Source organism: Prionailurus viverrinus, chromosome F1, assembly GCF_022837055.1.
Source record: "Prionailurus viverrinus isolate Anna chromosome F1, UM_Priviv_1.0, whole genome shotgun sequence".
In the NCBI taxonomy this organism is placed as follows: Eukaryota; Metazoa; Chordata; class Mammalia; order Carnivora; family Felidae; genus Prionailurus; species Prionailurus viverrinus.
Genome location: NC_062577.1, coordinates 22583462 through 22610335, shown reverse-complemented (window position 1 = coordinate 22610335; position 26874 = coordinate 22583462). Strand labels below are relative to the sequence as shown.

At 42.4% G+C, this 26874-nt stretch overlaps 1 protein-coding gene across 1 annotated transcript in view; it reads left to right on the top strand.

Moving 5' to 3' along the window:
- The window catches only part of LAMC1 (laminin subunit gamma 1), a 129069-nt gene that overhangs the window by 79178 nt on the left and 23017 nt on the right, over positions 1-26874 (top strand). The window contains exons 2-14 of the mRNA XM_047840616.1: positions 3353-3657; positions 8207-8337; positions 10426-10592; positions 13668-13856; positions 14623-14740; positions 16135-16233; positions 16323-16459; positions 17067-17189; positions 17281-17470; positions 17780-17892; positions 20565-20786; positions 20906-21094; positions 26511-26756. Of these exons, the coding sequence (XP_047696572.1) occupies positions 3353-3657; positions 8207-8337; positions 10426-10592; positions 13668-13856; positions 14623-14740; positions 16135-16233; positions 16323-16459; positions 17067-17189; positions 17281-17470; positions 17780-17892; positions 20565-20786; positions 20906-21094; positions 26511-26756 (2229 nt within the window). The remainder of the gene's footprint in view (positions 1-3352; positions 3658-8206; positions 8338-10425; positions 10593-13667; positions 13857-14622; positions 14741-16134; positions 16234-16322; positions 16460-17066; positions 17190-17280; positions 17471-17779; positions 17893-20564; positions 20787-20905; positions 21095-26510; positions 26757-26874) is intronic.

Below are 26874 nucleotides of genomic sequence, written 5' to 3'. Positions count from 1 at the left end.
ATCATGTATTTCCTGGTGCAAATCCTTCAGCAGCTCACCATTGCCCTTAGGTTGAAGTTGCTCTTTAACATGGCCTCAGGCCTGGCCTGCTGTCCTTCCTGGTGAGTCCATCTCCAGCCACTCTCTCCAGTTCTCGCTGTGTTACACAACTCTGATTCTCAGTGATCACTCCTCTGTGTTCTCTGGGCTTTCATACATGCTGTTTCATTTGCCTCGACCACTGATCCCTGTTTGCTTGGGTAATTCCTCTACATTCCTCAGGTCCTGGATGTTGATGTTACTTCCTCTAGAAAATGTTTTTTGACCCTGCAAGTCCAGGTTAGGTGACTTTCCTCCATGATCCCAGAACTTTGTGCACTTGTCCTGTCAAAGCACTCATCACAGGGGAATTGCAGTGGTCTGCCTCCACCACTGGACTGACTCTAATTCAGAGGGCAGTGTACGTGGCTGTCTTGTCATGTGGCATGTGTGAGCCTCCTTTACCGGTTGCTGCAGAGCCCTTTTTCTCTTCCAGCTGTGGCCGTGGGTCGGAAGGAAAAAGGCAGCTCTGAAAACAAGGCTCAGTGAGTGCGGCCGGCACCAGTGAACTAGTTTGCTTCAAAGTTTAATGCTAGTAGCAATGTTGCTTACTTACCTTCTGCCGCCCGGTGCTATGTCTGTGGCAGCAGTGAGAGGGACCACAGAAGCCCATTTCTTTCAGAGTGTGGCTCTGTGATGCAGATTTTAGTCTGGAACACAACATACCCAGCTCCATTTTATCTTCTCTCCTTTGATCCAGTCTCCTGCAGGTTGGGTTGTTAAAGAACAATGAGATGTCAGAAATGGAGACAGAGAGAGTAGAAACAGCAAGGGTAATCTGTAATCCACAGGTTAGTGAGTAAGCCTTTGAGCATCCCAGACCACCTGTCCTGAAGAGAACTCAATTGTTTTACCATTCCAGAATGTCTTAGATCATCTCTGGCATGCCATAGATACTATATTAAAAATCCACGCCCTCATTCAAAGGGAACACACCTTAACAGTTTTGATACAGCAGAGATAGAGGTTAAATTTTCATTCTTTTAACAAGACAGTTGCAAACTGCATTTTCATAATCTGTGTCCAGCAAAATGTAGTACTGCATCTTAGCGAGAAGATCCAGATTTGTGTCCCACTCTTTAGCAACTATACTAGGTAGTCCCTGGCCCAGTCAGACCTTTGCATGTGAACATATTCAGGATCCTAATTCAGGATTTTTTTTTTCTAAACTCCATTATAATAATGCCTTATATTTGTATAGAGTTTTACAGTTAACCAAGTATACGTAAGATCTTAGTTTGTCCTTTCAACAACACTTTTTTTTTTTAATTTTTTAAAAAAAAAATTTTTTTTTCAACGTTTATTTATTTTTGGGACAGAGAGAGACAGAGCATGAACAGGGGAGGGGCAGAGAGAGAGGGAGACAAGAATCGGAAACAGGCTCCAGGCTCTGAGCCATCAGCCCAGAGCCCAACGTGGGGCTCGAACTCACGGACCGCGAGATCGTGACCTGGCTGAAGTCGGACGCTTAACCGACTGCGCCACCCAGGCGCCCCATCCTTTCAACAACACTTTGAGGTAAATGGCTCAGGAGTCATCACCTTCATTTTTGCAGAGGAGAAAATGGTGGAACAGAAATCACACAGCTAGTCATTGAAGGAGCCAGGACCTGAGCTCAGGTCTCATAATGCCCAGTCCTGCGTTCTCTCCATCATGCCACACACCTTTGTGTTCAAAATTGTATGTGCGTTTCGTGTATATGGGGGACAGTTAATTAAACTTCTCTTTTAAGATCTAGACCGCCTAAGAAATAGTTATATATGGCTCATCATATTAGTTTATTGTAGATAATACTGGACTAAAGAATACAGCCTGGACACATGACTTACATGGGCTTTCTGCTCTCCCCCCGTCCCCTTGTCTCCAGCCCAGTTGAACTCACCCACTTAGTCCCGCATCTAGTAGTAGGACAACAGCAGGCCTCCCTGGCACAGAGGCAGACACAGTGCCTTGCATTGAGGAGTCCAGGACAGGACCTTAGGCAGGCAGCTGGAGAGTGAGCTGAGGAGATTCCAGGCCACACGTGACCATCGCTCGTCCCCTGAGGATGAGCAGGTACATGGAAGTAAGAGGATGGCAGAAGTCTCTCCTCAATACTTCTGAGAGTGTGCAGGAGTTCCTCCTCTGTGAGCTTTGTAGGAGAGGACCGAGCTGGTTCTTCCTGTGGAGTTAATCCACCTGGGGAGGAAAGACTGTAAGGTCTTTGAGTGCAAGGACCTTTTATGTCTAACACATTCTGTGCCCCAAAGTGTATAGTGTAGGACTGAACATGTAGTTGTGCCCAATAAATACTTGTTGGCCAGTCTGTAATCTTCACTATAGCATGGAAGTTGCAGAGGATAAACATTGTCAGAGAAAGACCCAATTTGTGAATGAAAGGTGATTAAAAACAGTTGCACATTGTCTTTTTGAACCACCTGAAGGCACACTGGCTGGCAACCAAGGTGTCCCAGCCATCAGACCACACCCTGGCTGCCACAGGGAGCTGTCTGACCGGTGGCTCTTCCTCCAGAGAGACAGCAGCCCAGTTCCTCCCTTTTGCCGACTTTCCCTGCTCAGATCTTGCATATTCTCCTTTGAACATATTCAAACAAGTTCTTTAAACTCCCATTCTCCTTTTCTCTCTCTCCCTTTTTTTCTCTTTGTTCAGCTGCTAGAGGAATTTTTTTTTCTTCCTTTTCTACTCCCTGCCCCATCTCTTAATCACTGTCCTTTTCTCTTTCTCAAATCCCTGTCTTAACTTGGTGGATAAGTAGAAGAATAGTGCTGAAGATAGTCCTCCTGCATCAAGAAGTAACATTATAGTTAATAGAGTGAGTTTTTAAATACCTTGAAAGTTTCCAGAATACTGATCTAGAAAGTCAGCAAAAATTTTCTTTTCTGTTTTTTTAAATTAAATTGTTTATGCTGAAGCACCAGCATTAAGAATAAATGTACTTTTTAATTCAATTTTGCTTTTGTTTGATAGAAGTACAGTGCTACCATTTTTCATGGCAAACAAAATTTCAACAATGCATGTCCTAAACAAGCTTTTATGAGCCAACTTATGAACCCAACTATAACTTGTCATTTCTCAGGGAAAACGCCCACCATTTCCAGGTTTCCAATTGCCTAATGGACACAGCCAATGTGTCGTGTGTTCTGGAACCATCTTGGTCCAGGGTGCACAGGGCAGTTTGTGTTCTCTCTTCGTCAAGTTCCAAAGCAAACTGGGAAGAGAGGGAATTTCTTTGCTTCCTATGTATGACTTTTGAACGTCTTGTTTGTCTCACAGGAAAAGCTTTTGACATCACATACGTGCGCCTCAAGTTCCACACCAGCCGCCCGGAGAGCTTCGCCATTTACAAGCGCACACGGGAAGATGGGCCCTGGATTCCTTACCAGTATTACAGCGGCTCCTGCGAGAACACCTACTCGAAGGCAAACCGCGGCTTCATCAGGACAGGAGGAGATGAGCAGCAGGCCTTGTGCACAGATGAATTCAGTGATATTTCCCCTCTGACTGGAGGCAATGTGGCCTTTTCAACCCTAGAAGGAAGGCCGAGTGCCTACAACTTCGACAATAGTCCGGTGCTGCAGGTAATGCATCCAGAAGTTAGCTTTGCCTCTGGTTAGTTGTTCCATGTACCTTCGGGATACAGGAAGATGGATTGTATGGGGGCCTTTGGTCCAACTAAAGAGGGAGGGGGTGGGTGTGGAATCTACCCCAGCAGGACGGACAGGTGGATTTTATCCTGCTCTCCTGTAGATGCTCAGTATGGGAAGAAGAATCGTTTTGTTCCTGCTTCCCAAATGATGTTCTTCTATCCCTGTGCACGCACCAGTGATTTCTGGGCTACAGCTTCTAGAAATCTTGAAAGCCGAACAATTTTAACTTGGCTCTTTACTCACAGTGCAAACATTTTGCTTCTGACCTTTTGAAGAGAGTTTGAGTCTACCCATTGTTTTTGCATCCTTTCTTATCTCTTCTCTGATTTGACAAAAGGAAAAGTATTTTTTAGTGTTCGCAAGGGGGAACAATTGGAGCAATATCTGAGAACGCCGTCCTTCTTCGTAACCATGCAGGGAAATTTGGACTGGGTCTGTCTGGCTCTGTTGTCAGTCATAAAAACTTCTCATCATCTAAAGGCACTGGTGTTTGTGACAAGATATAAATTTAGGTACACATGGTATAGTGCCTGAACATCAAGATAGAAACTTTTCCCCATTTAAGCACAGAAAGAATTAAAGCTGTCCTTTTTCTCGGAAATTCTGTGCACATATTCCTTATATGCCATAATTTGGAATCTTTCTGTAACACAGAATTGGAGATGCTTCTGTCATGTGGCTGAAGTTAACATCTAAATGGGGACAGCCTGTATTAATTGACTGAGACAAAGACTGGATGTGGGTTTGCAAATGCTGTGTACATTTTATGAAAAGCTGTTGGGATTTCTAAGTAGGGAGTCCGCTCATTCTTCTGGGCTTCATGCTTTTGTGTCTTCTCACGCTTTCTCTTTGAAATTTATTATATTCAGAGACTTTCTAAATTGGTTGTATGGTTTTGCATGGTGTCAAAAGATGAGAATCTATTTATTTCTCTGTGGGTCCAATTCTTCCCTTCCATTATATTTCTGTAGTTTGCTGAGAGATTGTACATCTTGATCATGGTAAAGTCTGAGGTTATGGTGAGCAGTGAGTATGTCTGCAAAGGCCTTTGAGTAACGTGTTTCTTGCAATGGTGATAAGATGTATTCAAAATAAGTAGGAAGAATTAACTGCTTTTGATAGATGAAAACACAGAAGACTGAATGTCTAGGGGAGATGTGATCTACAATTTTCTTAAGCTGATCAACTAGCAAACATTTGCTAGCTTAGTTTCTTACTATCCAGATTATTCTATTTTACTGTCCTGCAGAGACAATGGTATAGTCAGCGGGAAAAAGCAGTGACGTAATGTGACTGTGATTTTATGGCACCTTTGCTAACTGTATGCCTTGTCAGCCTATCTTGAAGCGGTTCCCCCAGCTGTAGGGATTCTGTTTGCTACTCTCTTTTTTTTTTTTTTTAAAGTACTACTCCCAGTGTGGGGCTCGAACTCATGACCCTGAGATCAAGAGTTACATGCTCTACCAACTGAGCCAGTCAGGCACCCCTGATGTTTGCTACTCTTTATGCCATAGGAACTCATTAGACTGAATGTGGTGAAAATGCTATGGGCATCTGTAATCGATTTGGTCAGCTGCTGTCATTATGCAAAAACATTAATTATGTGTCTCTGAATGTAAGAGGTCTGGATTTCATACCCAGTTGCCAAGGAGGGTTAGCTGATTTGACTTTAGCTGATAATGACCCTTTTTCCTCATTGCTTCCTGTGCCTCTCTCCAGAAGCTGTGATCTCCCAGATGGGAGAGGAGACCCTTCCTGGTTTCATTGTATATGAATATTATTAAGCATATACTGATTTATATTAATAGTCAACTTTTATTACAACACTTGCTGTAATGTGCCAAGCAGTGTCCTGAGCCCTTGAGATATATTAGCTATATGTACTCATTTAACCCTCATAATAACTCTACATGTAGACACTTTTAAAATTCTATTTATTTTTATTTTTATTATTTTTTGAAAGAGAGTATGCACGAGCAGGGGAGGGGCAGAGGGAGAAGGGGGAGACACACACACACACACACACACACACACACACACACACACACAGAGAGAGAGAGAGAGAGAGAGAGAGACAATATCTCAAAGCAGGCTCCATGCTTAGCACAGAGCCCGACATGGGGCTTGAACTCCTGAAACTGCGAGATCATGACCTGAGCCACATTCAAGAGTTCGGCACTCAACCAAGTGAGCCATGCAGGTACCCCTCCCTTCTTGGGACGGGGGGCAGGTAGACAGTTTTATTATCTTCATTTTACAGATGAGGCATGGACATTATTTATCAGGAGAGGTAAAGTAACTGATCCCAAATTGCAGTTTTAAGTAGCAGAAATGGGATTCAAAACCTAGAAAGGCTAGCTCCAGAGCCTGTTCTTTTTAAGATGCCCATTGTGAAAAAAATGACTTAAACCTAACTCTTGAGAAGCTTTTATTCAAGGGAAGCTGTTATAAAGATGAAGCTCGAAGGAGAGATAATAAGCATTAAACACAGAGATATGTTTAGCTATTTACATTACAGACGACTAAAAGATTCCTAGCATTGTGGCCATGAGTGGGAGTTGTTATTGGAGCTCCAAGTTTGCATGCGGTGGAATCATCATCTCTTCTCCTTTCTAATTATACTTGGAGGCTTCACGGGGATTAGCTTTTATGAGGCCTCGATGTTGCTCTGTATGCCAGGTGTTTGGCATGGTTTAAGCTGTGCTCCTTAATCAGGGGTGTGCCTCCCAGTCTCATGGGGAGCCTCCTGGAAACACAGACGCCTGCTGCTCTGCACTTGCTTGTTGCGTCTCCACTGTTGATGCCCACATGTGGTCCCACGATAGGACTTTCCGTGGAAGTGGCATCTTTGGGCGGTCATGTATAATATGCTACTCCAAAACTTAACAATTCTAAATGACCGTGACTTATTATTTCTCCTGATTCTGTATTGACCCGAGCTCTCTCAATGGCAGGTCAGCTGGGAACTGGGTTTGTCTCTCCCTGTGGCCTTAAAGCTTCAAGGTGACTAGACTAGGCTTCCTCGCATGATGGCAGAAGTGTTCTAAGAGAGTAAGTCCCAGTGCACAAGTGCTTATCAGACTTCTGTTTGTGTCACATTTGCTCATGTCCCCTAGGCAAAAGCAAGTCACATGCCCCAGCCTAGAATCAGGGTGGAAAGGGACTGCGCAGGGTGTGGGCACTGGCAGAATGATTCATTGGAATCATCATTATAACAGTCTACCCTAGAGGTAAACATCTGACTAAAATTAGCTCAATAAAAGGGCATTTATTATAAGGGCTTAGAGCTCATAAAACCTAGGGAAAAACTTTAACTTTCATTCTTGTCCTCTGTTATTATGGTACACCTACCAATTTGATCAGTTGTGGTTTCTTCAGATTTGTTCATTTGCTCAGCCTATGTATTTGAGCACCCACTGTATGCTAAGCACCAGGGAGACTGCAGTAAACAAAGCAGATAAGTCCTTCTCTTGTGGGGCTTAGAATCTTGGTGGTGATTAGAATGGTGGGCTTAGAATGATGGTGGTGGTGGCAGTGGCGGGGTGGGGGGAAGGTGATGGAAAGAGACAATATAAATAAAACGGGGCACCTGGGTAGCGTCTGACTCTTGATGTTGGCTCAGGTCATGATCTCACGGTTTGTGAGTTCGAGCCCTGCAGGGGGGTCTCTGTGCTGGCAGTGCAGTGCCTGCTTGGGATTCTTTCTCTTCCTGTCTCTCTGCGCTTCCTCCGCCTGCACGCGCTCGCTCTCTCTCTCTCTCTCTCTCTCTCTCTCTCTCTCTCTCTCAAATAACTTAAAAAAAATTAAGACAGGAGAGTGAAATAGGGAGTTGGGGTGGGCAGCAATGTTTGGTTGGGTGGCCAGGGAAGGCCTCACAGAGAAGTGACATTATGGGAAGGGTCAGGACAAAACTGCATCTGATTGGCCCCAGCCAGCATAATGATTTATTATTTTGTACTTGGATGTCTCTCCCAGATCTATCAGTAGTGGACTAGGGATGGAGGGAGAGGTAGATGATGGTACAAAATGGGCAGGAGGAGACAGTGACCAGCATATCTAACACCACTGTGGTGCCCCACGAGCTCTGTGCTGGCTTCTCTGCTGGATTTGGGGTGCGGATACAGGGTGGAGAGAAGGGGTGTGTGTATGGAGTCCCTCCTGTATGCTAAGCCTTTAAAAGTATATTTCCTCTAAGCCTCTCAACAGCCTTGTGAAGAAACGATTATTATTCCTGCTTTTTGGGACTCTGAGTGATAACAACAACTTAGATCAAAAGAAGGGAAGAGTCCAGAAGGAGAAAAATACTAGGAAATTAAGGGAGTCCTCGAATAATATATCCGACTTAATGCTAGAAGAGGACATAAGTCACATGATATATTAACTGTTGGAAAAGTTTAGAAAATGTTGTTGCGTATATGTCCCTCATCTTCAGTTCCTTTACCTTTTTCCATTTTTTTTATTAATTTTTTTTCCCTCACAGGAATGGGTAACTGCCACTGACATCAGAGTCACACTCAATCGCCTGAACACCTTTGGAGATGAAGTGTTTAACGACCCCAAAGTTCTCAAGTCCTACTATTATGCAATCTCTGATTTTGCTGTGGGTGGTAGGTAAGTAAATCATTAAATAACTTTGAAAATGACTGGAGCTTTGGTTTAGAAGTGAGTGTAGCAACTTTCTTACAACCATATTAATTAATAATTTTGTTATTTCTATAACCTTGTCAAATCAGCGCCCTTGCTGAATTCTTGCTGGGCACCTCAGCACAAAGCGATGCAACAGGCACTCTGAAGCCACCATGGAAGCATAGGACATTCACCTGCTGAAAAGGACTTGACCTTCCAGGATCGTACAAATGAATGGGGCAGGCAGTGTATGAACGTGTGAAAAATTAAACACGTGTTTTAGATAAAAAGAGGCCCTATGTCAGAGAATGAGAACTCTCAGGCTAGAGAAGCAGATGGGAACCAAGCTGGGCCTTGAAGAATGGGTAGAATTTGGATAAGGAAGCAGGATAGGTGGGTGGGATTCAGGAGGGTGGGTGTGTCATGAGCAGAACTATAGGGTTGAGGGGGTACCTGGGTAGCTCAGTCGGTTAAGCGTCTGACCGGCTCAGGTCATTATCTCATGTTCGTGAGTTTGAGCCCCACGTCGGGCTCTGTGCTAACAGCCCAGAGCCTGGAGCCTGCTTCGGATTCTGTGTCTCCCTCTCTGCCCATCGCCCATTCGCACTCTGTCTCTGTCTCTCTCTCTCAAAAATGAATAAAGATTAACAACAACAACAAAAACAAAAAAAAAAAGTGTAGGGTTGGGAGATTATAGGCCTACTCGGCTTAAGAAAAACCTCCTTGGTGAATATTTGGAGTAAATGGAGTGAAAGCTGATGGAGGCTGTAATCAATGAGAAATCGTGTATTTTTTGAAGTAAGACTATGATATCTAAACAGTGGTTAAGATTAGTTGCAGGCAAGGTGAAAGAATGCCATCAAGAGAATTTATATTCTTGTTATGATGCTGTGATGTAGGTGTTAGATGACAAATATCTGGCATTAGGGTGGTGACAGTAGATTGGAAAGGAACAATTTAGGTGGATTTCATTGTGAAGCAAGAATTATCAGGCCTTTAGGCAAAGATGATTTTAAGGTTTAATGATTAGGAGAGTGATGGCACTATTAATGAAATAAGTGAAGAAGATGAGTTAATTTAGGGAGATGATGAGTTGTAGACATCTAAAATTTTAGGTTATGGGGGATATCTAAATTTGTGCATTAGTGAAGGATAGGATTCAGGAGAAAGATGAGAGCTAGGGATATAAATTTAGGATATATCTGGCATACTGTAGATGTTCAGGAAAGGTCTGAGTGTATTAGGACATAGTAGTAGAAGCTGTGGAACTGATTCTGTCTGTAAAGAAGCCAGTGAGGGAAACGTCAGGACACCAGAACGCGTGTTAATACCCATGGACATTTCCATGAGTCCTTAATTTATTACTGTGCCTGCATCCGAGGGATCCTTCAGGGATTCTTGCCCCAAACAACCTGAGGGAATATCAAGCTACCAGAGTTCCATATGGTAGTTGAATGTCTCTTACTACCTTCAGATCAGGTAAATCATTATGACAGATCATAGCTGACATAATTATTGACTTATAGTATGCCTGCACAATCCTAGGCACATAAATAAAGCAGCTTCTTGACCCTCTCAGTAACCCTGTGAAATTCACATTCTCATCATCCCTATTTAATAGCTAAGGCACAGAGGTTAAGTTACATTGGTAAGTCACAGGGCAGGGTTTCAAACATGTATCCTGGCTTCAGAGTCCATGCTCTGCTTAACCTCTGCACTTGGCCGCTCCTTGACACATGCAGTTGACTTCCGGAAGTGATCCTCCAGATGGCCTCAGAAATTGTTAGAGACTTTCTTCTTATGTCTGGTGAATGCCCCATCCCTGGTTAAATACAGATGGGGTGGTGGTGTTTTTTTGTTTTTTGGGGTTTTTTTTGCCTGTTTAATTTTAATTCCTACCTAAAAACTCAATCATTACTTAATTTTGCTTAGTTCCTCAGTTTACAGTTTTGAGTGGTAAAACTAAAAAATGTTCTGAGGTTGCTTTTAGTTCTCTCTGTACATCATTTTTTTGTATCCATTTCTGGGACTTTGTGGCTGTTTCGTATTTCTGAGTGCCTGTTCTCTTCCTAGGTGTAAATGTAACGGACATGCAAGCGAGTGTGTAAAGAACGAATTCAACAAGCTGGTGTGTAATTGTAAACATAACACTTACGGAGTGGACTGTGAAAAGTGTCTGCCTTTCTTCAATGACCGGCCGTGGAGGAGGGCGACCGCCGAGAGTGCCAGCGAATGCCTGCGTGAGTGCCCCTTGGCCTCCAGCTGTTAGATTATCTTGAGGGTTTCCAGAGTGGGGAGCAGGAATGGGTGACTTCCTTCTGTTCCTCCTTGCAAGGAAAACTCTGAAAGGCAGTGCTTCCTCCATCATTTGAGAGCATGGAACGGTAAACTTACACGCACATCAGAGGAAAATCCTAGATGAAGGCAATTGGCTATGGATATAAAGTATGCTCATTTTGTGTTTCCTTCATGAACACACATACCAGGGTGGGGGCAGCATCTCCAAGGTTTGGAACTTTGCATAGATCCAAATACTGGGCAAGTGTAGCCTCCTGTAAAATTTGGTTTCTCTAGTCTTTTCTTTGCTGCACATGTAGAATATTTTCCTGCCAATGGTCATTTACTCAAGCAGTCAGGATCATTGATTAATATGTGTCGGATATGTTGATTTCTAGACTAAGACTGCCGTTCAGGGGCCCCTGGGTGGCTCAGTCGGTTAAGCGTCCGACTTCGGCTCAGGTCATGATCTCACGGTCCGTGAGTTCAAGCCCCGCGTCGGGCTCTGTGCTGACAGCTCAGAGCCTGGAGCCCGCTTCGGATTCTGTGTCTCCCTCTCTCTCTGCCCCTCCCCTGTTCATGCTCTGTCTCTCTCTGTCTCAAAAATAAATAAACGTTAAAAAAAAAAAAATTAAAAAAAAAAAAAAGACTGCCGTTCAAAGATGATTTTCCCAAATTATTTTTCCTTTATTTCACGAAAGAGCCCAATAGGGAGAATCTTCCTTCTCCTCCCGTGCAGATGTGGGTGGCTTTGGGAAGGAGAGTAGATTCTAGTATTTCTAGAAAAATGTAAAATGAAAAAGATTATACACTGTTTATCCCTTTGTGATGGCTTGGTTTATTTTGAACAGATAGAGAAAGATGTGTCAGGAGAAAGGAACCATGAAACTATGTGATTGTGATTTGCCAAGGACTTAAAAATAAGAAACTTTTAAAGCAGATATAATTTTTTATGACCTTATAAATATTTATCATCTACTCTTGATAAAGGAATAAGAAAGAAGACACTCCACACTCACTGGAATGGTTGGCAGAAACCTTGAGAAACAACCAATATTTTGTCTCATGACTATTTCTATTAGTTGCCTAAAGCAGATTTTCTTTTTATTTATTTTTTAATGTTTATTTCTGAGAGAGAGGGAGAGAGGGAGAGAGAGAGAGGGAAGGAGGGAAGGAAAGAGTAGGGGCAGAGAGAGAGAGGGAGACACAGAATCTGAAGCAGGCTCCAGGCTGAACTGTCAGTACAGAGCCTGATGTAGGGCTCAAACTCATGAACCATGAGATCATGACCTGAGCCGAAGTTGGGTGGTTAACTGACTGAGCCACCCAAGGGCCCCTAGAGCAGATTTTCTTATCTTCCCTTTTCCTCAGCAATTCCCAGATTTGAAGATAAATTGTGCAGCTTCCTCTAGAATTCCTACGTACTTGCTTGACCTTCTCTTCTTTTACTGAACTGTAATATCTAGTGTTAGAAGCTACAGGATTAAGGTCTTAACAAAAAGAATGACATGCCCCTAAGATGTGACATTTAAATAAATGTACACATGTGTTTGACAAGTGTTCTGTTCAATGATAGGGTCACATCTGGAGTCTCTCCAGGACCATTATGAGAAGAATAAACAACAGATTGCCAATTTACCACTGGCAGACAGGTGGTTTGCCTTCTCACCAGCTGATGATAAAGGAGACACAGCACCTGCTTTACCTGGGGGTTAGGACAGTGTAGACAAGGGAACTGTTATGCTCCACATCCCAGACCACCAGACCTTTTAGCTGGGAATGGACCGAGTTGGGCTGGGGATGGGATGTGCAGAATAATCTAGAGAGGCTTGAGAGAAGAGAAATAGCAAATGAAGAAGAGAATGGGAATTCTACAAGTTACTTAACACAACTCTAATTTTTGCTACCAGTGATTCAAGTTTCTAAAAAGTATTCAAGTATAATTCTATTTAAAAAACTGATTATAAAGAAGGGGAGGTGAAAAAAAAATCTATATACTCAAACATTTTTTTAAAACAACTTTATCTGAAATCAAATAAAACTTTAGTGCTTAAGATACTGCCTGTACTTTGTGTGGAATCTATAATTCTAAGGAAAAAAAACTTAATAGAAATAAAGAATTTCTGTGACTACATGTACGTGTTCTTAAAATGTAGTTGTGTTGTGTAGGGAATATATTTGGCATTGTGGTTCCCCAGTGGATGACTGTGTCTAGTGACACTGAACGTCCCTTCAGTCCTGCCTCCATCTGCAGGGGCACCAATCTTACCTCACGTGTCTCTGGTTCCCCCAGTCTGGCTATGCAAGTAGTCTGGCACTTTGAAAGTTAGTGTCTTAATGTATTTGAATTGTCTGAGGGCTGAAAAGTGAGGTAGATGAAAGCCCGCATATAAATTGGCACCTTGTTTTTGAAGCTGGTATTGAATGAAGGATAAGGATTTAGAAAAATTAGAATTCAACTTGGCTTTTATTTGCATTTAAACAATTGCCTAGAGATTCTAAGTACAGGAATTTCTTGTATTTTATGGTGGCCCTGGGGGGTTTTGTTTTAAGAAATTTTATTTTATTTTATTTTATTTTATTTTATTTTATTTTATTTTATTTTATTTTATTTTATTTTATTTTATTTTATTGAGAGAGAGTGAGAGCATGAGCGGTAGAGGGAGAGAGAGAATCTTAAGCAGGCTCCACACTCAGCGTGGAGCCTGACGGGGAGCTCGATCTCACGACCCTAGGATCATGACATGAGCCAAAATCAAGAGTCAGGAGCTTAACCAATGGAGCCACTCAGGCACCCCGATGGCATTGTTTTTGATAAGACCATTTCTTGGTAAACTGATAATGTGGCCATCTAAACCCTTTACTGACATACTCCTTTTTGTTTTTAAATGAACAACGTATCAAGTAGGTGGTCTTATCCTACCACCCTTTGGGCCACAGGGATATGGGAAATTATGGTTTGGTTTTCTTGGAGTCTTTAAAATGGTGTTTGGCTAAGGAACATGGATCTGACTTAACCCGTATGTTTTGGCCAACAGCCTGTGACTGCAATGGCCGATCACAAGAATGCTACTTTGACCCTGAACTATACCGGTCCACCGGCCATGGTGGCCATTGCACCAACTGCCAGGGCAACACGGATGGTGCCAAATGTGAGAGGTGCTGGGAGAATTTCTTCCGCCTTGGGAACAATGAAGCCTGCTCTCCGTGTCACTGTAGTCCTGTGGGTAAGTGACAGGCAGAGTCAGCTTCGACCTGATGGATTTAAACACAAAATAAGGGCTCCCCGTCTCCCCAGAAAATCTTTGTTTCCTAAGCATCTGCACAGGTTAGGTATGGAAGTGTGTACATTATTGTACCCCCCACCTCTACTCTGTTTAACCAAGTTTAGCTTTCAAATGATTTTCTGGTGTGTATAAAAGTGTGGGGTTGGCCTGAGTAATGGTTTTGTAAATAATTAGTAACACAATCCCAGAAACCAGTTTGAACTTTGACTGTAAAAGGTTAGCTGTTACGTGAGTTCTTCCTTGTTAATGACTTTGTTTAGTTTACAGTCCTTAGAGGGCTGAACTTTCTCAGTATGTTGGTGTGTCTTCAGAAACAGAGTGCTCTTAGTCTGTTCTACTCTTTCAAGAGTTTGACCTTTATTTTGTTGTGCCTGTATATACTTAAGTTCTAGACGTGGGCCTTAAGGATCCTGTGCTTGCCCACAGAGAAGGGACTGGTTTTGAGTACAGTTTATCGTTGGGTGCAGAGTGCCTTGTTTTTCAACATTGATGAGCAGGGTGTGTGTCTGGAAAGTTAAAATGTTATGGCTTAAAAGGATATTATTTTGAGACAATGAGGATTTAAAATTTGATCTTTATTCCCTCCGTAACCATCTAGAGATTACGTGTTAGGTTTCAGGCAGTGTTTTTAGTTACCATTTTTTTTTGATTTGACATATTAATTTTACTTTCATACATGGTTGTTGATAAGCTCTTTAAATTTTAGGTTCTCTCAGCACACAGTGTGATAGCTATGGCAGGTGTAGCTGTAAGCCAGGAGTGATGGGTGATAAGTGTGACCGCTGCCAGCCTGGATACCATTCTCTCACTGAGGCAGGATGCAGGTAAGACTTTTCAAAACCAGGAAGAGGGGGCAGAATCTAAATGTAGTCGATTCAAAACAAGAGATCTTGTGGTTTGTATTAACATTTTTCCTTATAATAATTGTCAACAGGATTCAAAACTTCTAGCTCTAATGATGATCCAGGATTGGTTTGTAACAGAGATTAGGCAGAGTTTTTATTTTTTTATTTAAAAAATTTTTTTATTTATTTTGAGAGAAGAGGGAGAGCACAGGCGAGCAGTAGAGGGGCAGAGAGAGAGGGAGAGAGAGAATCCCAAGCAGACTTCACACTGTCAGCACAGAGCCCAGCTTGGGGCTTGAACTCACAAACCATGAGATCATGCCCTGAGCCGAGATCAAGAGTTGGATGCTTAACCAACTGAGCTACCCAGGTGCCCGTAAACAGTTTTTTTTTTTTTTAAGATATTTAAAATAAATTGAACATTCCTTCCATGTTCTTCTGGATGACTTACCACCATAAATTATACTTTTTGCACTATGCCCTTTGTTTCCCCAACTGTTTCCATATGGTGCAATAATTACATGCTCTGTTGAATTCAGAAGTGTTGTTGAAAGGTTAGGTGAACAGAGGAAATATACGGATATGGAAAGGAAAGCTGCAATTTGGTCTCTATTGGTACATAAGTAAAGATTTGTAAACAGGAGTTTCTTGGAAAGGAAGAATGACGCCATGATTCTGTTCAGATTACATTTTACACTAAACTGTATGTTAGAAGACATGCATCTAAGCCACCTTAAAAGCAATGTAATTTTTTTGTATCTCTTTTTCCTTGCCTAAGCAATAGAGAATCACAAAATGATATTGCAGAGTGTGCTTGAATACCATTCTATTAGCATATAAGAACAAATGGACGATTTATACTATAAAAACTAAAGATAAAGAGAATTGGATGGTCTGTCTTTGTAGACCCCCGAGCAATTTTTTTTTTTAATTTGAACCCAAGTTAGTTAACATATAGTGTAATAATGATTTCAGGAATAGAATTTAGTGATTCATCACTTACATATAACACCCAGTGCTCATCCCAACAAGTGCCCTCCTTGATGTCCCTCACTCATTTAGCCTATCCCTCCCACCCAACACCCTGCCAGCAACTCTCAGTTTGTTCTCTGTATTGAAGAGTCTCTTACAGTTTGTCTCCCTCTCTGTTTTTATATTATTTTTTAAGCAGAGTTTTTAGTATAGAAATGTGATAGGTATTCTTAATTGAAACCAAATTCATATATAAAACTGATTTTAAGACTTTTCACTTTTTTATGTATTCCTTTTTTTAAAAAATAAAATGTATTAACATGTAAAACCAAAAGTTGGCTTTGAGTGTGGAATTTCTTTCTCATTTCTCTCATTGTTTTACTCCTTTTCCCATCCAATAGGCCATGCTCTTGTAATCCTTCTGGCAGCATAGATGAATGTAATGTTGAAACAGGAAGATGTGTTTGCAAAGACAATGTTGAAGGCTTCAATTGTGAGAGGTAGCTCATTCTTTCTCTAGCTGTATTTTTTTTTCTGATACCATATTTCAAGCACAACAAATTCCTGGTTATATCTTTATGTTTTTCAGGTGCAAACCTGGATTTTTTAATCTGGAATCATCTAATCCCAGAGGTTGCACACCCTGCTTCTGCTTTGGGCATTCTTCTGTCTGTACAAATGCTGTCGGCTACAGTGTTTATTCTATAACCTCTACCTTTCAGATCGGTAATTTGGACCTTCCCTTCTGTCTCCCAGAATTGTGAGACTAGACTTACAGCAGTTTAAAAAAAATTTTTTTTAATGTTTGTTTATTTTTGAGAGAGGGAGAGAGAGCGTGAGCAGGGGAGGGGCAGAGAGAGAGGGAGACACAGAATCCGAAGCAGGCTCCAGGCTCTGAGCTGTCAGCACAGAGCCCAACGGAGGTCTTGAACCCAAGAGCCATGAGATCATGACCTGAGCTGAAGTCAGACGCTTAACCAACTGAGCCACCCAAGTGCCCCAAGACTTATAGTAGTTTTAAAAAATTAATAATTTTGAGGATTTTTTTGATAGTGGTAACATTTTGTTTTTCACTGTACATAATGTTTTGTTTGGCTCTTTGTTTGGCTTTTTAATTGAATGAAAACATACGGCTTTAGAATGTACTGTAGTATAAATTTACGTAAAAATCAAAATATAGCTTGAGGGGTATAGCATATACAGGTACTGCTATAGGAGCCGTGTATTCAAACTGTTTATTGCTGACTTTCTATATATTTTGTGGTCTATAGAGGACCTGAATTCAGGATGTTTACGAGGTGATGGCACTTGTGTTCTCATCCTGTGCTTGCAGATGAGGATGGGTGGCGTGTAGAACAAAGGGATGGCTCTGAAGCATCACTCGAGTGGTCCTCAGAGAGGCAGGATGTCGCCGTCATCTCAGATAGCTACTTTCCTAGATACTTCATTGCTCCTGGTAAGTAAGACTGGGAAGCAGTCTGGCGCCACGTGTGTCCCTGTTTACTCTCATTGTTACGTTCTCACACACCACTGTGTCTGCTTTCCAGCGAAGTTCCTGGGCAAGCAGTTGTTGAGTTATGGCCAGAACCTCACCTTCTCCTTTCGAGTGGACAGGCGAGACACTCGCCTGTCTGCAGAAGACCTGGTGCTTGAAGGAGCTGGCCTGAGAGTGTCTGTGCCCTTGATCGCTCAGGGCAATTCCTATCCAAGTGAGACCACTGTGAAATACGTCTTCAGGTAAGGCCGTCTTCTTTGGAAAATCTGACTTGACCAGAATTCTAAAAGTAGTTTCTTTACCAGTCTTACTGGGCCTTAAGGTGTATGTTGAAGAAAAACGTCTGGGTTATAAGGTGATTTTGGAAAAGGAAGCCTTCCCTTTATTTACCTGTATCTTTGCAGTTGTATTATCAAACCAACAGATCCATTTCTGACTTGGTTAGATTGTCAGAACCTTGCATTGTTGGTGGCTTAAATGAATAAGAAATGCTTTCTCAGTACCCAGAATTTTCCTTATAGAGGTTAATATGGATCTTTCTTTCTCTCTAGGCTCCATGAAGCAACAGATTATCCTTGGAGGCCTCCTCTTACACCTTTTGAATTTCAGAAGCTCCTAAACAATTTGACCTCCATCAAGATCCGTGGGACATACAGTGAGAGAAGTAAGTTATGATATAATTTAAGAGAATTAAGAAGACGATTGGGTAAAAAGATCCACAATAATGTAAAAGTTTATCTCTAAAGTCCCAATACTATAAAACTTGATCCTAAAGAAGTGGTATAAACTACCTTGTTGTACATGTAAAAATAATGCATTTGTTTAACCACATTCAAGGACCTGGAGAAAATTTGCTAAAATTAATAAGTGGCATTGTTTTATAATGAATAAGCCTAATGAGGTTACTTTATATCTACATATATTCCAAGAATCCTTTTTTTTAAATGTTTGTTTATTTTTGAGAGACAGAGAGCATGAGCAGGGGAAGGGCAGAGATAGAGAGAGGGAGACACAGAATCCAAAGCAGGCTCCAGGCTTTGAGCTGTCCTCACAGAGCCTGACACAGGGCTTGAACCCACGAACTGTGAGATCATGACCTGAGCTGAAGTTGGATGCTTAACTGACTGAGCCACCCAGGCCCCCCTATATTCTAAGAATCTTGAGTGTAATTCTACTGATTCACATTGCTTCCTCTTTATTTCTTAATGTGCCTTAAAAATTTTTTTCCTATAGTTTTTTTTTGTTTTGTTTTGTTTTGTTTGTTTGTTTTTTGTTTTTGTTTTTTTGTTTTTTAAAAAAAATTTTTTTTTCAACGTTTATTTATTTTTGGGACAGAGAGAGACAGAGCATGAACAGGGGAGGGGCAGAAAGAGAGGGAGACACAGAATCTGAAACAGGCTCCAGGCTCTGAGCCATCAGCCCAGAGCCTGACGCGGGGCTCGAACTCACGGACCATGAGATCGTGACCTGGCTGAAGTCGGACGCTTAACCGACTGCGCCACCCAGGCGCCCCCGTTTTTTGTTTTTTTTAATGAGGACCTTTTTCTGTAGAAAGCTAAAGCTCTTTGGGTGGAGTCAGAGTGGTGGTGTGGCATAGTGAGTGACATCAGCAGCTTGGATGTATTGGTTTTTGAGATGCCTACATGAACATCCAGATGAAGATGTCTTATAAATTGTTGGAAATATGGGTCTGGGCTTAGGAATAAGTTAGGGCGAGAGATCTGGAATTGAAAGGTTGACTACATATGGGCAGTAATTTTTAATTGAAAATGAGACCAAAAATAGAGAAAAAGTGCAACCCAGAAACATAGTTATCTAAGGACTATGCCCTGAGACTCAAGGGAGAAAAAAGAATTTTGAGGAGGAGAAACGATTAATGGGTTTATAAAGATGGCTCTGTTGGATTTTGGATTGGGTGACTAAGGAATCATTGGCAATTTTTTGTTTAAAGAAGGGTTGAAACTGAAGTTATATTGCAGTGCTTTGATAAGTAACTAGAAGGTGAAGCAGTAGAATAAAACCAAAGAAGTTTGACTGTAAGGGAAGGAAAAGAGGTGGATTACAGTTCAAGAGAAGTGACAAGATTAGAGGAAGAGTACTTTTTAGGATGGGAGACTTCAGAATGGTTACAATTGGACGCACCTTAACCAGTGGTTGTTTCTCATGATCTAACTGCTAACAAAACCCCATAAATATATCAAAGCAGTAATAGAAGAGATGTTCTTTAGCCTCAGGTTGTCAGGTTCTAAGAATTCTATAAACAGCAAGTGATATTTCATAACATAGGGAAATAAACTTGAAACATTCTGGAGCAGAATGGAAATTAAAAGGAAATATGATGAAATAAAGGACTTCCACGTCATAGGATGTTCCTGCTGAGGCCATCCCATGCTCTGTTGAGTTGGATGAACCATTGGTCTAAGCCAGTATAAGGCTTCCTCTCTTTTTTTTTTTTTCTTCTGGAAATGGGGAAGCATTGTGATATATGGCATATTTGCTTGGGAATAATTGCATATTTGCCAAAGTAGCCCTGAGTATTAAAACTTGTATAGCAAATTTTCCTGTTTTATGCAGGGCACAAAGCATATGGAGTGGCACTTGTCAGCACGTGCTCTTTGCTCTTTTATTCCTGAGCTGTGCTGTCAGCGCCTGCTTCTGTGGCAGGAGAACAAAAACACTGCTTAATGGCTATGGACTTCAACTCTTCTTATCCCCTGCATTCTTGCTCCAATCTTTTCTTGCCCCAGAATATTTCCCAGTGCTTTTCCTTTGTCACATTGGTGATTGAGAGAACTGAAGAATCCAACAAATCCGGTTGTTGTGTGTGTGTGTTTAAAAATGTTTGCTAAAAAAAAAAGGCGGGGGGGGGGGGCGCCTGGGTTGCGCAGTTGGTTAAGCGTCCGACTTCAGCCAGGTCACGATCTCGCGGTCCGTGAGTTCGAGCCCCGCGTCAGGCTCTGGGCTGATGGCTCAGAGCCTGGAGCCTGTTTCCGATTCTGTGTCTCCCTCTCTCTCTGCCCCTCCCCCGTTCTTGCTCTGTCTCTCTCTGTCCCAAAATAAATGAACGTTGAAAAAAAAAAATTAAAAAAAATAAAAATTAAAAAAAATTAAAAAATAAAAATGTTTGCTATACTGCCCTTCCAAATACTTAATGCTAGGTACCCCACAAATGTTATGAATGCTATTTTCTAGTTATCTCCTCCAAAAGATGACTTAACTAATAGTTGATTTTCTCTGGAATTTTGTATCTGATAACTCTTTAGCTTTATTAACTTTCTGTAAGCTTTTGAAAAACAGAAGCCAGTTCAGTGATTCTCCTGCCCATGTCATACACAGGTGCTGGCTATTTGGATGATGTCACCCTGACAAGCGCTCGCCCCGGGCCTGGGGTGCCTGCAACGTGGGTGGAGTCCTGTACCTGTCCTGTGGGATACGGAGGGCAGTTTTGTGAGATGTGCCTCTCAGGTTACAGAAGAGAAACTCCGAGTCTCGGGCCGTACAGCCCGTGTGTGCTCTGTACCTGCAATGGACACAGTGAGACCTGTGACCCTGAGACAGGTGAGCAGATGGTCTTTGGTGGCTGCTAGACCTCCGTCGTCTAGCAGATGGATGGGAAGTGCTCACGGTCTCATGTGCTTGCACACTGGCCTGTTCTCTCATCCCCGCTCTCCACATAGGTGTTTGCGACTGCAGAGACAATACAGCTGGACCCCACTGTGAGAAGTGCGGTGACGGGTACTATGGAGATTCGACCGCGGGCACCTCTTCCGATTGCCAGCCCTGTCCGTGTCCTGGGGGCTCGAGTTGTGCCGTTGTCCCTAAGACTCAGGAGGTGGTGTGCACCAACTGTCCCACTGGCACCACTGGTGAGTCCACTCTTCCGTAGTCTCTCAGTGTTCCATCCCAAAAATCACTCGGGAAGAGGAGCTCTGGGGGCTTGCGGACTTTTGTCTGTTGCTTTGGTTCAGTGATTATGGTGTTCTGGGTAGGCAAAAGTTTGGTTAGGAAAGAGATGTATTATCCATTTATAGAATGCGTATCAGATACAAATAATAGCCAACATATTTATGACCACATACTTCTCGGAGCACTTGACACATTCTGCCTCATTAATCCTCACAACCCCATGAGGTGGCTTTTGCCATGACCCCCTGTCACAGCCAAGAAAACTGAGGTGCAGAGATATTAAGTTACATGTCCCAGCTGCACGGCTAGTCACTGGAAGAGCTCATGACCACTACAGTGTACTCTCCCCGACATGAGAACCAAAACTGGATTTTTAGTTTGTGGGGCTGTCCTGGGATTCTTGATATAAAGTGGTATTTTTTTAATTCTTTAAATTCTCTCTGTCTTTAAATAGTCCTTTTGGTGCATCATTTCCCATCACATTTAGTTGGGAAAAAATATTTGTATAGCTTTGGATAGACCTCTGTTCCTATTCTCAGAGTTTCTTTCTTTTTGATAAGAACATAAAACTAGATCTTTCTTAGCTACTCAAGGAACTGTCGTGCTAAGGACTCCAAATCTCACTGATGACCATTCATTCCTCTTTTTTCCATTGACTTTAGCCCCTATGTGATAGAGAGGTTCTGGCTAGGCTTCAGATACGATTAAAAACTTTTTGTTCAAAAGATATTGCTGCAGAGCAGGGAAATAAGTAAAAAATAAAAAACACTGACCTAATAATTTGTATCTCTTGTATGTCATCAAAACATTGTTTATTCGTTGGGAAACATCAAAACACTTCATCTTCCTTTCACTATTCCACTGAGCCCACACTAAGCACAAGCACATTGTAACACAAAGAGATTCAATCATTTGCTTGAGGTAGTTGAGAAAAGGAGTAGAAACTAGTGTTGACTTTCAGGTTTTTTACTCTTTTCTGTGTGTATGTGTGTTCTAAAACAGTGGCCCAGCAGGGGCTCACAGATGGCATTTCTCCGACCTGATCTCGTTTCCCACCACCCACTGTTGCCTTCGCTGCTCCTGCTCCAGCCATCCTGGGCTTCTTGTAATCCATCAGATGAGCCAGACTCTATGGCCTGCCATATATGATGTTCTTTTTTGAGAATACTTTACTCTACTTTCTTCCACTCAAACCTCAGTTTTCTTGTCCAGCTCCAATCTTTTCCATGGAGTTGGGTTGAAACATCACTTCCCTAGGAAGGCTTTCCTCAGTGAACCCTCCCCGCACTACCACCTCAGGTTTTTAAGACCCTTTACTCTGCTGCCACAGCATAGCTCAAGATCTCACTTGCTTAGAATCTATACTTAGATGTACCTGATAAAATGTTTTGATGAGAGATCCCTTTGCTCATTCTGTTGTTCCATTGGGTAGTCTGCAAGCATAAAACTAAGCTAAGCATTTGGGGGTATTCATTCATGGCAGTGCTGAATAATACAAATGGTGCACTGAGACGACTTGGGATACGTAATGGAGAGATGGAGTGTAATATAGGAGATCTTGCAAAATGTTGTAAACCCGTTAGTCTATAACTAGATGCCTCTCACACAAGACTTGTGAAATACATTCGTCTTCTTAGTTATCACCTGGCTTGAAGGAGATGAGCAATAGCACTTCTTGAGGATGTTAATTGAGGTAGAGGTCCACCTGAAAAACAGCCTAGACCCTGTGAAAAAAAATCCATCGCTCGTTAGTCCTATTTCCTGCTTTACTTTTTTCATAGTGCTTTTTAACCACTTGATATTTTTCTGTTTATTCATTTGTTGTCTGTCTTTCCTCTCCTTCACCCCAGTTTAAGCTCTACAAGAGCAGGGACTTCTGTCTGTCTTATTCATTTTTGTATCCCTGACACCCCGAATAGCACTTGCCATGTATACTTGTTGAATGAATGCAAATATTTTTTGGATGATGAATAGAGATTGCAGATGCAGGGTAAGGTGTTCCTCATTTAGAAGGCTACTGAAGAATAGAAATAACTACTGATAGTCCCTGAGATCTTCACAGATGAGATCTTCTTCACAACATCTTTAAAATGATCTTTTGGGGTAAATTAATAATAATATTCTTTTTTCAACATTTATTTGAGTCCCTGGCTTTGGGAATGAAAATGCAGAGATGAATTAGGGATGGTCCCTGCTCTTCAGGGGCTAAAAGTGTGGAGGCAAACACAGATAATTTTTAGACAGTGTGGTTAGTTCAGACAAAGGAACTCACGTAAGAGGGCCAGAGGTGAAGGAGCAACACCTCCCCAAGGGTGGGGACAGAATGATAAGGAACAACTAAGGCCCAAAAAAGTACATTACTTGCCCAGAGTCATGTAGGCAATCCATCCAGGACTTGAACCTACATCCTGGACTCCATGACAAAAGGGGATGGGTTAGCTGTCTCGTTGCTGGGAGATATTTTGGAGTGAAAGCTTCCCCTGGGCTACCATGCACCTCTGTTTTAGGTCATTTTTTTAATTGTTGTATTCAAAACCAGTTTCAAGGCATTTTAAATATACATCATATCTAGAATAGCCAAATTACCTGATAAAAAGCAAAACTGAAATGCTGTTCTGATCCTAGTCTGGAGAAAGCTCTTGGGTGAGGGTCTGGTAACTATGTATATCACAGACCAGAAGCTTCCTTTCCTCTCTTAGTGTTTCATTCCTTCCCCTCCTGCTCCACCCCCAGCTAGAGTTTCTGTTCACCTCATCAGTGGTCTCCATTTGCCAAATGCAGGGGTCAGTTTTCAGTCCTCATCTGACCCTGTCTCCCAGCAACACTGGACTCAGTTGACTGCTCGCTCTGCCCCAGACATTTCCCCTCTCGCCTTCGGTGACACTGCCCCCTCTTGGGTTTCGTTCTTTCCCTCTCCTCTTGAGTCTCTGTTGATCACTTCTGGTTCTCAGCCTAAGGCTTCCATGTCAACTCATCTATATTCTCCCCTCAGGTGAACGAGTCTTGTCCTTCAGGCTTCAAAAGCCTTTCTGTGCTTACTAAAAAAATCTGCGTCTTCAGCCCCAACTGTGCTCTCCCCTGAGTGGCAGCTACTTACTTGCTGTCTCTACTTGGCGGGTAGGCTGGAAGCCTTCCATTTGCCCCTTCACATTTGTTCTTTATTCTTCTCCACCCTGACAAGGCCTGTGTGCACCACATCAGATGGACCCTCCATTTGTGTCCAGGCAGCAGGAAGTACATACAGGAGGTCGGGGATGGGGGTGGGGGCAGAGTATTTATTCCAAGGCCTCCTCTCCATAGGGTCCTTGAGGCTGGTGACCTTAATCAAGGTCCTCAGTTATAGCCAGCCTTTTCCAGACAAGCCTTTCTAATGTGAGACTCTGGTTAGCTGCTCCCTCCATCCACCCACTGAGGCCCAGGTCATGGAGCCCGACAGTCACTACCACAGGTGCTACACTCTCTTCAGGGATTCCTTACACCCATACTTGTATAGAGAGTATGTTTATTAAACTGTCTTTAGGTCTTGCTAATTTGAATGTGTCTTTCATTTTCTGCTGTCCTCTTGAGTCACAGGGCTAAAGGCATTTTTAAGTATATCCAAGCTACATCTTTGATTTCTTCTCTTTTTTTCTAACCCAACCCTGTCCTTTCCCAATCTTGTTCAACTGCATGAAAATACTCACATCCACCTAGTTGCCCAAGCTAAAATCCTAGGCTTATCTTTAATTCTTTCTTTCATTTCCCAGAAGCAGTCAGCCAGCACGTGTGATTGAGTCTATCTCACATCTGACCACTTTTCACTGCCTCCACTGCCACCACCCTGGTCTACACCACTGCCCTCTCTTACCTGGAATGGCCTAATTGGTCTCCTAATGAGCCTCTCTCACTCTGCGGCCCTGTAGTCCACTCTCACATGGCAGCTGGGATAATCCTTTTTAAATGTATTTCAGGTCACATCACTTTAAAAACCCTCTAATATCACTTTAAACCAGACTTTTTACTGTGATCTACATGATTGGCTCTTACTACTTCCATAAGCTCATCTTGTTTTTCTGGCGCATTCTTCCCTTGGATATTATCATGGCTGTTTTCTTCCTGTCTTTCCATTATCATCCCAAATATCTCCTCTTTGCAGAGCTTTCTCTAACCACCCAATCTGAAGTAGCCATTGCCCTCTCACTCTGCCATATTGCTCAAAATGTTTTAATTTTCTTATGCTTATCCCTATCTGAACTAATCATTTTTATTTATATGTCTGTGGATTGGTCTCCCCCAGCTGCAGCATAAGCTTTGTGAGAGTGGAGATCTTGTCCACCTTGTTCACCACATCATCCTGACAACCTAGAACAGTGCCTATGTAATAGATGCTCGGCAGGTGCTTGTTAAATGAATAAATGAACAAGCCTTTGTTTCTCCAAACAATTTAGGCTCATTCAGGCCCTATTAGCTACAAAGATATCAAGAACCCAACTTGAGCTAATGATAATGGAGAAGTGGAAAAGAAAAGAGGAGGAGCAGTGAGTTTAGTATGGTGGAAAGAGTCCTGGATTCTAACTGTTTGGTTGTGGGCAAGTTACTTAACCTCTCTGTTCCCTTAGGTATAATAGAAGCTGGTGGCAAATGATGATCTCTTTAAGTTATCTTCTAAATACTCTGATTCTGTACCAGTTGACACTGCTCAAACAAGGATTAGCACAAACCTTTTACTTTTTTAAGAAAATTGTCCTGCTTACTCTGTTGTATGGGAAACTTAAGATATCGAGTGGCCCTTCATCTGTTTTAATATCATGAACAAAACAAACATGAATGTGCCATCCCTTGGGACTGGAGAGGTTAATAAACCCTGAGCCTGAATCATTTGCAAAGTACTTTTTTAAATGTTTGTTTATTTATCTTTTTGAGAGAAAGGGGGAGGGGGGAGGGGCAGAGAGAGATGGGGACAGAGGATCTGAAGCAGGCTCTGTGCCAACAGTACAGAACCTGATATGGGACTCAAACTCACAAACTGTGAGATTATGGCCTGAGCCAAAGTTGGATGCTTAACCAACTGAGCCACCCAGACGCCCCACAAAGCACTTTTAATGAATGATTTCGGTTAGTCCCCAGGACAGCTGATGTGGAGTGGACAGAGCGGGTCCTGTCTTTCTAATAACAAAATGGAGATGTGCCTGGAGTCATTCAGCCGATACTGGCACAGGGCTAGGACTTCAGCCCAGGTCTAGAAGCTTCTCCTGGGCTGGTGCCCTGTCAGCTGCAGCATGCCGCCTCACATCTGATGGTTAAACTAGATTCTTTGTGACCAGACTGTTTGTATCCAATGGCACCAGAAATGTCTAAGGCCCTTCTCTCGTAACATCAGATTTGTCTCATGTCCAGGTAAAAGATGTGAGCTCTGTGACGATGGCTACTTTGGAGACCCTCTGGGGAGAAACGGCCCGGTGAGGCTTTGCCGCCTCTGCCAGTGCAATGACAACATCGATCCCAATGCCGTTGGAAATTGCAATCGCTTGACAGGAGAATGCCTGAAATGCATCTATAACACTGCTGGCTTCTATTGTGACCGATGCAAAGATGGATTTTTTGGAAATGCCCTGGCCCCCAATCCAGCAGACAAATGCAAAGGTGATCTAGCCATCTGTCACGGTTGTACTCATGTATTCTGAGGATTCATGTGTGGTCTCTTTAAATACTTCCAGTTGTTTGGTGTAACAAGGCACTGTTCAATAGAAATTGTGAACCT